This window comes from Pygocentrus nattereri, chromosome 14 (assembly GCF_015220715.1).
Source record: "Pygocentrus nattereri isolate fPygNat1 chromosome 14, fPygNat1.pri, whole genome shotgun sequence".
Taxonomy (NCBI): Eukaryota; Metazoa; Chordata; class Actinopteri; order Characiformes; family Serrasalmidae; genus Pygocentrus; species Pygocentrus nattereri.
The window spans coordinates 27,738,436-27,749,421 of record NC_051224.1 but is presented as its reverse complement, the minus strand read 5'-3'; the positions used below and the strand labels follow the sequence as shown (position 1 = coordinate 27,749,421).

General features: G+C 36.6%; 1 protein-coding gene across 2 annotated transcripts; it reads left to right on the top strand.

Annotated features, from left to right (window-relative positions):
• Nucleotides 1-464: 464 nt before the first annotated feature.
• proza (protein Z, vitamin K-dependent plasma glycoprotein a) lies at nucleotides 465-10,986 on the top strand. Of its 2 annotated transcripts, none has more exons than XM_017717018.2 (10): nucleotides 465-656; nucleotides 1,161-1,272; nucleotides 2,163-2,332; nucleotides 3,083-3,107; nucleotides 3,444-3,557; nucleotides 3,767-3,895; nucleotides 6,522-6,637; nucleotides 6,741-6,858; nucleotides 7,862-8,178; nucleotides 10,030-10,986. In XM_017717018.2, the coding sequence occupies exons 2-10, from the start codon at nucleotides 1,197-1,199 to the stop codon at nucleotides 10,237-10,239; spliced, it is 1,275 nt and encodes a 424-aa protein (XP_017572507.1). In that variant the 5' UTR covers nucleotides 465-656; nucleotides 1,161-1,196; the 3' UTR covers nucleotides 10,240-10,986. The 2 variants fall into 2 exon arrangements, with proteins under 2 accessions (XP_017572507.1, XP_017572505.1); XM_017717016.2 differs by having other exon boundaries at nucleotides 1,155-1,272.

The following is a 10,986-nucleotide window of genomic DNA, read 5'->3' as shown; positions in this document are numbered from 1 at the left end:
CCCTAAAACTGTTCATAGGTAAACAGTGGACATATTCAATTGCCTTTGAAGGAGAATAAGAGTATAAGTGCTCCATTGTTATAAAAATAAAAGTCTCTTCTAAAGAGATAGTATACCATACTTATACAATATTTTATAAATATGATACGTCAGGTGTTGTTTACTGATATTTTGCATGTTTGTAAAGTATATTTTAAATTTAAGAGTTTGGAAGTAAGATTCATTTTATGTATCATTTTTAAATGCGAGCAAATGTGGCATACGCTATGATATTTTTATGATACTTTTAGTTTTAAAACTTGCATAGCTACATTTAAGCCCAAGCTCTTTTATTTCTTATTTCGACGCTCAGATTGAAGGATTTCCGCCGCTGCCGATTGCAGCATGCAGGCCATGGTTTTATCCACCATCATTTCAAAGGGAGGGTGTGCAGCATTCTTGGATAGCTCGAGTACTCCCTCCTGCGGTTGACAAGAAATATTACTGTATCAGGGAGGACAACACAAGCGTATTGACAGGCGGTATCATAGCCACGGTCTAAAATAGCGTTTAAAAGCTGAGACTGACAAAAAGGAAAACGTTCTACAAGCGAAACGACCGAAAAGCGCCACAATTGTCTTAAGGAAACTGTCATATCACCCTGGCTCTCTGAGAAGGTACGTGGACCTGACAGTTACATTTAACATTACAGGCCAGTGTAGGCCCGTTATAGATCACGTACGCTACATTTCTTGGCTCCGATGTAAACTTTGCTTGTATAGCGCTGTACCACGGTTCGCTGTAGCCGCTATTATAACTGTTATGGGCTGTAATATAAAAAAATCTATACATTTCACGCTGGTTTTGAAAAATAACAGGCTTTGGTAATGCATGGCTCGTTTAGCCTGATCCTTGTTGTTCAGGCTGTTAGCGTACGTTCTTGCAACTCAAGTCAATGCAGCATTCAACTAGCGCGGTGTGTAATAGTCTTTAACGAGTAACAATAGAAAACGACTTTGCGTCTCTCTGAACATCGCCAGCCGTTTTTCTTAAAATGAAACAGACTATCAGACTTTTTCAGTATCTTGAAATGAAACAGACAGGGTTACTACTATCAATATCAAAGGGTACCCGTTACGTTATACAGCTGTTTTGTAATGACATTTAAATCTCAGTTACAGGGGTTTCCAGACTACAACTTAATAGAGAGGACTACAATGAGATTCCTGGATGCAGCGCTTTTTCTCTCTTTTACGCTGGGCTGTGTGACCCGTGGACGTGTCAACAGCCAAGGTACACCTTTTCTATTACTTCTGTTATAATCTGAATTTTTGGTCACATTTTGTTTTCTGTCGACAAATGTTCAGCTTGTTAAACTGTCCAGCGAAAGTGTGCTGATTTTCAGTGCCGTTAAGGTAAAGGATTATGGGAAAGGAAGCTGTATTTAATAGATGATTATTTGAGTGAAAGTTTAGATGGGCCATCAAAATAAATGTTATGTAACATTTTTTGTTCTACATAAATTTGGAATGTTAACTCTGCTGCAAACACTGAATGTGTTCATATTTCTGTGGACTAGTATGTTGTTCACTTTTCCATCTGCCTTCTTTTAGAGACATGTAAGAAAATGTTTCCTGTTAATAAGAGTGTGATTGGCTATTTTAATAATTATTTAGTTCAAGAATGAAAGGAAACACAGTTACTTGCAGATAATGGTAACATTATAGGAAACATTAACACTGGTTAATCATTTGTTAAGTTAGAGTTTATTTGTGATACTTATTAAGCCATTTCACCTCCCACAAAAGACAAATATCCAACAGGACAATTAATGCTCTATAACTGTGCGTTTGGTAAAGTCTTAAAAGTAGGTTATAACATGTGTAAGCAGAGCAATGGTTAAACTTTGTTGACCAATGAGTATTTCTAATGCATCAGCTAATGAAACACTTCAGACTCAGACACTGCGATTTAAAGAAATTAGTCATTTAAAAATCTAATTTACATAATTACCATTACAGAAAACAGTCAATTGACCAAGATATATTTGGTTTTGGAAGATATAGGCCTGCATTACATTTTAGCTACATTAACGTTGCGGCTCCAGTGCAAAACTAATGAAGCAAACATGTCTTGGCCAGTCAACAATTGCTAACTGCTCCTCACCCTGCAATATACCTTAGGCACAGTGTTTTTGGACCAGAAGGCGGCCAGTGAAGTCATAAGCCGGCAGAAGAGAGCCAACGCAGGAGCTGAGGAAAATACACTCCCGGCCAGCCTTGAGAGGGAATGTCTTGAAGAGGTCTGCAGCTATGAAGAAGCAAGAGAGGTGTTTAAGGACACATATCGCACTGTGAGTCTCTGGGATTGCATTTAATTCAGCTTCTCAATTTTAAAAAACAGTACCACATAGTGGAGAGCAGTGTACAATCTTATTGATGGTAAAATGTAATATATTTATAATGTCCTTTAACAGATTTAATTAAGACTTGCTTTTGGACACATTCTCATATTCTTACAGCAAAGTAATCTGAGAATTTTGAAAATTCTGCAAAATTCTGATGACTTATGTATCACGAAAGAATTTTTTTTTCATAAACTTATAAGAAAGCAATGAGTGCAGTCACACCTCCCCAATAAATTCAAAACAATTTTTTTTACTTTTTAAAATGTAGATTCATAAAATATGCGTTTTATTTTGTCATGCTGGTATTTTCTGTGGTAAAACCATAAGTAATTTTTCGATTTTCATTGTTTTGATGCAAATATATTTTTATCTTTTTTTTTTTTATAGCTGGAAAATAATTGGAAAAATTGGAAGTTTAGTGTGCTGGATTCACGAGCAAATGTTAAAACTTAAAACTCCCTCAGTCTATGGTGTTAGACTAAGTTTGTTTATTTTGATTTTGCAATTTAAAATGAGCAAAATAGCAAAATATGCTCTGCTCGCCCCTAAGTTGGTACATGCCATTTAAAATCGGCACTCTTTTAAAAGACTCTTACAAATGTATGCAAGTTTGGTTGTATGTAACTTTTAAAACATGTATGTAGCTATTAAATCTATTGCATGTAACTAAGTATAGTACTTTCTTTTTTTCTGAAGGACATCTTCTGGTCTGTGTACATAGGTAAGTAGATTTTGTTTTAGATAATATCATAGAATTGTTTTACTGTGAGGGATATAAAATTAAACAGGTATGAAGAAGAAATGCCCTATTAACAGAAACAGAATCTACTACAAATAAAGAGTGTACAATTTGCATTTTTTACTTAAAATTGTTTTTGCAGGATCAGTTCTCCAGATCCAAATACACAAAATACATGTTTAACAGTTTGTAGATGTCAAGTTTTTCAATTAATACCATTGATTTTAAAAGAAACATTGGACAAACATGTGTCTATAAACCTTTGAACATATTTACATATTTTTCATTTTTGTTTGTTTTCTTTGTGTCATTTTACAGATGGAGATCAGTGTGCTGATCAGCCATGTAAAAATGGAGCCATGTGCTCAGACAGTGTTGGAGGTTATGACTGTATTTGTAAATCAGGATTTTCAGGAGTCCACTGTGAGACAGGTAAGAAAAAAGGAAATTGTTTAACTTGTCTAAAAGTGATAAGATGTCCATTTGTTTCTTAGCAACAGACATTTGAACCTGGTGATTGTATTCATGACTGCAGACAAAATGTAAAGACATTGATATTTCTCCATGAATAGTTCTTTTACTATAGTATTTTGTCCCTTACCTGATTTATTTGTTTTGATCATTATGTGTCTCTCACTCAGATCAGACAGTATGTGTCATAGAGAAGAACAAAGGATGTAGCCAGTTTTGTAAGCCTGGCTACCAGTCATATGAATGCTCCTGTGCCTATGGCTGGAAGCTGCAGCAGAAAGAGAAATGTGTGCCTGCTGGTGAGTACCATTTGCCCTTTCTGGCTGTCTAGTACACATAGTCGAGACATTCTGATAAATGAAAACACAGAACTATACATAACACAATAATACAAAAAAAATTTGAAAAATCAAACAGTGCCCTTCAGAGTAATTGTCACCCTTGAAAGATGATGGGAAAAGGGCTCTATACAAGCTGTGTGTGCAATTGGGTTCACTAATTAGAAAAGGTGCCTGGATGCTTTTGGACATATAGTGTGACAAACCTTTTTTTCTTTTTATGTTTGCTATAATTTTTTACTTTTACTGCCTTATCTCATGACCACCACTTTTCTCATAACTGCATAGTTTTTGCAAAATTTAAATACAAGTAGGAAAATTGCATATTTTAACCTACCACAATTATTCTGTGTTAAAATGCCTTTCAAATTGCATTCAGTCAGATTGCATTGCCAATTTCATGGTCTTCCCAACCTGTCAGTCATCCTGTCAGGGTGGGGCTAACAGCATGCTCAGTTGAAAAGGCTTTATCTGAAAACATGGTGGCCAATTGGTGTTTCGAAGATGGTGTAAACAGAGCAATATATCATTTTGTGATGATGGGCTTGTCTTTTGGGCAGCACGGTGGCACAGCAGGAAGGGCTTGAGTTCAATTCCTCAGCTGGGTGACCAGCATCTTTTCTGTGTGGAGTTTCGATGTTGTGTCTGTATGCAGTCAGGCCAATTGTACATGCTAAATTGCTAGGTATCAGTGTGTGTGATTGTAAATGTTTGTGTGTCTATTCAGCTACACTGTTAGAAATAAAGGTACCATGCAGGTACATGATTCGTTCATCAAGGTACAAACAATGTAAGTGTACCCTCAAAGGTGCAACAGCGGTTTTAAGTTCCAATTGTGTACCTTAAATAAGTTTTTCTTATTGGAAAAGTAGATATGGTTCAGTTATGTTCCCTGACTAAAGGTACTGAGATGTACCTCTGAGGGTATCACAACAGTGACAAAAAGGGTACTGCCCTAGTGACAGTGCCGTACCTTTTTTTTCTGAGTGTATGGGGTCTCTAATGTCCTGCTTTCCTTTTTAAAAATTAATATTTCAAAAATTGCTGATATATACAGGGGTTGGACAATGAAACTGAAACACCTGGTTTTAGACCACAATAATTTATTAGTATGGTGTAGGGCCTCCTTTTGCGGCCAATACAGCATCAATTCGTCTTGGGAATGACATATACAAGTCCTGCACAGTGGTCAGATACATCCTGATACACGGCACTGCCTTCAGGATAAAATGTTTGAACCATTGGATGCACATGGTCCTCCAGAATGGTTCGTTAGTCCTTGGCAGTGACGCGCCCATCTAGCACAAGTATTGGGCCAAGGGAATGCCATGATATGGCAGCCCAAACCATCACTGATCCACCCCCATGCTTCACTCTGGGCATGCAACAGTCTGGGTGGTACGCTTCTTTGGGGCTTCTCCACACTGTAACTCTCCCGGATGTGGGGAAAACAGTAAAGGTGGACTCATCAGAGAACAATACATGTTTCACATTGTCCACAGCCCAAGATTTGCACTCCTTGCACCATTGAAACCGACGTTTGGCATTGGCACGAGTGACCAAAGGTTTGGCTATAGCAGCCCGGCCGTGTATATTGACCCTGTGCAGCTCCCGACAGACAGTGTTGGTGGAAACAGGAGAGATGAGGTGCACATTTAATTCTGCCGTGATTTCGGCAGCCGTGGTTTTATGTTTTTTGGATACAATCCCGGTTAGCACCCGAACATCCCTTTCAGACAGCTTCCTCTTGCATCCACAGTTAATCCTGTTGGATGTGGTTTGTCCTTCTTGGTGGTATGCTGACATTACCCTGGATACCGTGGCTCTTGATACATCACAAAGACTTGCTGTCTTGGTCACAGATGCGACAGCAAGATGTGCACCAACAATTTGTCCTCTTTTGAACTCTGGTATGTCACCCATAATGTTGTGTGCATTGCAATATTTTGAGCAAAACTGTGCTCTTACCCTGCTAATTGAACCTTCACACTCTGCTCTTACTGGTGCAATGTGCAATTAAAGAAGATTGGCCACCAGGCTGGTCCAATTTAGCCATGATACCTCCCACACTAAAATGACAGGTGTTTCAGTTTCATTGTCCAACCCCTGTATGTGTGATGCAGTGAGCTGGGTCATGTTAGCCAGCTGATTAAAAATGATGGGGGCTTTTTTGGAATGTAAATTTAGCTGGCATTAACAATGGCTTTTAGCTAGCTCAATTCTGCAACCATCCTCAATTCACGTAGTGTATTAGCAGGTGAGCTTCTTTTTTCTGAAGTTTCCTTTTGGAATTTTCCGCTCCACCAAATCCAGGTTCTGCTATAAAATGATGGTGCAATTCTTGTGCTGTTTAAGGTAGAATGGAAAATCTGAAAAAGCTGATGAGAAGGAGTCAAAGTACAGTCTCATCTTTATCAACCAGTTTGATAAACCAGAAAACTTGTTTATATTATATATGTTATTGATTGATTTATATTATTTTGACAATAAGTAATTTCATGCAAGTTTGCAATTTGTTATATTGTCAAGTGGGCTGTTTGCAAGTGTTCTGTAGACAAATAATGTTTGATACAGCTTTTTTTTTCAGTGCCATTTCCTTGTGGGAAGCTGAGCAGTTTGAACCAGTGGGAAAACAGGCAGTCCAACAACTTAAAGTCTGACTACCAAGGACTGAATTGCAATGTTGAAGAGTGCCCCTGGCAGGTACAAATCCTCAAACACATAGCATAAGTTAACATTTCTAATAAAAAAAAGAGTGACATAGAAACTTTGTAGCCATTTGTGTAATTCTTCTGTCATCATAAAGGCTTTGCTGCGTAGTAGTGGTTCAAATGGATTTTGCAGCGGTGTCATCCTCAAGGAGAACCTTGTTTTGACTACTGCACAGTGTGCCCACAAGTATAGTAACTTTCAAGTGGCTGTGGGTGAGTAACAAGCACTTATGCCAAATTATGTATAGTTCTGCACAGCACAAAATGGGTACCATTTGCAGTGACTGCATTTTGAAAACAAAAATATAACTGGAAAGTAAAACAAAGTGGTACTCCTTTAGTCATCCCTAATAAAGGATTTATGAATAGTTTTAAATGAGTTTTTTAATGGTTAATTAATTCATTCTTAAACACGTTAAAAGTCATTAATAAAAGAGGTATAACGCATGATGAAAAGGGCAACAGTGACCTGTTATATCTGATGAATATGAATAGCTGATGAAACTGACAGGTATAATGCTGTCTGATGTGAACACAAAGTAAGATAAGTAACCAAGTCAAGAAAAGTCAAGTTATTGAAATAGATTTCAACTGTCACAAAGCAGCTTTACAGAACAGCCATGTCCAAGCCCCACTGAGCAAGCCTAGGGCAACAATGGCTAGGAAAAACTCTGTAAGAGCAAGGGGAAGAATCCTTGAGAGGAACCAAGGCAATGGTTAATAAACTTTAAAAAATAATAATAATAAAGAAAGAGGATCTAACAGTATAGACCATCATGGGCTCATTATTTGCAAAGTAACAGGTTACTGTTGCCTTTTTATGTATGTGTTATAACTGCTTATTAATATTTTTAGGGTGTTTATGACTCGGTTATTATATAACTGGTTATTTCATGTGTGTATGTATATATATATATATATATATATATATATGTATATATATATGTACATACACATACATTATATATATAATGTATGTATATATATATATATATATATATATATATATATATATATATATATATATAAATAAACTAATTTTAAGCCATTCATAAATCCTCAGTGAGGGTAGTCTTGTAGTACCAACAAAGTTTTTTTAAGTTTATTTTGAATTATTTCCTCTACATTGTAAAATAAGTGCAAATAATGTTTGCTGTTTCTTTGTTACTTATATTAAACAGTGTTTACACAAATTTCTGTACATTTTCTTCTACAGGCAAGAGGTTGCCAACTTATGAACCTGGAGAGCAGAGCCTCTATGTAAAGCATGTCCATGAGCATCCACTTTACATGAAAGATAAACCAGACAATGACCTTGCTGTGGTGGAACTGAAAGACAGGATCATCTTCAAGAAGACTGTATTGCCAGCTTGCCTTCCCGATAGAGACTTTGCAGACAGTGTGTTGATGTCAGGCGAGCACATGGGTGTGGTTACTGGCTGGAAAGATTCATCAGAGTTTCAAGGAAACCTTATGCTAAATCACCTGTCTTACAACAAACTGTCAACTTGTGTGGAGCGTCACTCTGGCCAGGTTAGTAGATTTAGTTTATTAACAATAAAATTCAGCAGGACAGTATAGTAATGCAGTTTCCTGGTTTAGAACGCTTAACAAAAAGTGTCTATTGACTACTTGAAAATTAACAATGAAGACATTTGAAATTTATATTGAGCTTTATTTATAGCACCAGTTTAATAATAGAAACAAAGGAGATGTCACTCAGAAATGGTCTGTGGTTCATCATTTAGTATGACAGTCAAATGTCTCCTTCTTGTCAAAGTAGCTTGTTCTTGCTAAAAATGAGAAAAACCTTCCAAGCCTCACCAAGTAAGTGTTTTCTACATATTAGTGTTCATCTTGCACTAACACACCCACTTCAACTCAGGAAGGGTTTGCTGTTGCTGATGAATTGAATCAGTTATGTTAGAGCAGAGATAATACAAAAATATGCAGGACAGGGGCTACATATCAGTATATGCTGTTACCATTTTACAACACCATTTCCAAAAAAAATTGGGACGCTGTGCAAATTGTAAATGAAAACAAATTGCAATTATGTGCAAATCATTTAAACCCTATGTTTCATTGAGAATGCTTTAACATATCAGACAACATATCAAATGTTGAAACTGGGAAAGTTTATTATATTTTGAAAAAAATATATGCTCATTTGAAATTTGATGCTCACAACACATTCAAAGCTGGGACAGGGGCAACAAAAGGATGGTAAAGTTGTATAATGCTAAAAAAAACACCTGGTGGTAATTACTGGGAATAAAAAATATCCCAGAGGCAGATTCTTCCAGAAGTAATCATGAGGAGGAGTTCACCACTCTGAAAGACTGCACTATCAAATAGTACAACAATTCAAGAATAATTTTTCTCAGTGTAAAATAGCAAAGAACTTTTGTTTTTCACCATCTATGATACATAATAACATTAAAAGATTCTGAGAATTTGGAGAAAAATTCCCCCAAAAAAACAGTATTTGCTGGCCATGATCTTTGGGCCCTCAGGCCGCACTGCATTAAAAACAGACATGATTCTGTAGAGGAAATCACTGTGAAAGTCTGTGGCTGCGTCCACAAATGCAGGTTAAAATTCTAAAAGGCAAAGAAGAAAGCATATATAAACAGGGTCCAGAAATGCTGCCACTGTCTCTGGGCCCAAGCTCATATAAAATGGATTAAGGGGAAGTTGTAAAGTGTCCTGTGGTCTGACAAATCAACATTTGAAATTCTTTTAGGCAATCATGGACACGGGATAAAGACCACTCAGCTTGTTATCAGTGCACAGTTCAAAAGCCAGTATTCATGATGGTATAGGGGTGCATTAGTGCGCATGGTATGGGTGATGTGCACATCTGTGAAGGCAATTATTTTAGGGTTATTCTGATTTAAGGGCAACAACAATCTACAACAACCTGAGTTACTACACACATGAAAAAAGGCAAATCTTTAAAAAATCTTTTTAAAAAATAGGAAAACTTTCCAAGTAATGACATTAATCAGACATTGCATTTTCAATATTTCAGAATAACATGTTCAATATGTGTCCAAAGCATGTGAGACTGTCTCAGTATCCATGTCAATACTTGTGTATCCAGTACTACCAGCTGTCTAGAAACACTGCTGCTAGTGAGACCACAGACTGCACTACAATACCATGGAATTTACTGTAACTTCTTCTACTGTACTTCTGAACTTCTTCTACTGTAAAAAAATAAAAAAAAATAAAATAAAATAAAATCTCAAATTACAAGTTTAACAGGTGATTATGAGAACTCAGTCAACTACTTCTGCCCATCCATAAAACAGTATTCATTTTGTAGTTGACACTCAACATATACAAAGGTGTAATAACCTTATTTTTTCTGTTTTCAAGGTTACTAACAAGATGGCATGCACCCTGCCACGTCCTAAGGCAGACTGCACTTTTGGCCCTGGCAGCCCTGTCCTTACGCTGCACCGAGAAGTCTTCTTCCTCACTGGCATGGTGAGCCAGTTTCAAAATATGGATTGCAAGAATGGTTATGTCCTACAGAAAGTGTCTCGCTTCCTTCCCTGGTTGAAGCCTCTAATGAACTCTTTGTAAAAGGTGGTAAATGATCATTTCAGAAGTCTTAATTTGTGATGTATGTCATCTTAATGTATCTGTATCTATGCAGCAGTGTTTGATGTCATTGTACTCTTTTCATCTCATAGTTAAGTGTGTTCAAGCCAATCAGTTGTTCTTAGGAACAAAACATTGCTTGATATTACACCTCGTGTATGTTTTTATATTATGTGTTTTCCAATTTTCCCCAAAGTTTGTTTTTCATTTTCTGTAATCTGTGAAATGGAAACATATACAGCTATAATATTGCACAGAGACAAATGTAAGACTGCTTTGCATGACTTCCGTCATAATTATTTATAATGATCCAGTATATGGCAACTACATATTTCCTGTTTTCCCTTTGTTCTCTCTGTTCATCATGCAATGCAACATAGCTATACATAGACCACTTGCACTACAGTCTCAGATTGAGACTATGAGATAATCATTTATTATATTAACATACAGCTACATTTCCCATCTAGCACTACAGAGTGACATTTTATTTTAAAATTAGTTTTCATCCATTTCTGTCCTGGAAGCTGCTATGCAAATAAGCAAGGCCTGGCTTGGTAAACAAATGCTTATATGCTACCAAATAGTACTGTTTGATGGATAAATGTTGAGCTGCAGATTGATGAAGAATGACATTTTTTCACGTAGTAGTAATGGTGTAGTGTTATTATTGTTAGACACACGATTAAACCAACCATTAAAAATGGTGTACCAGAACTGTTTCATAAA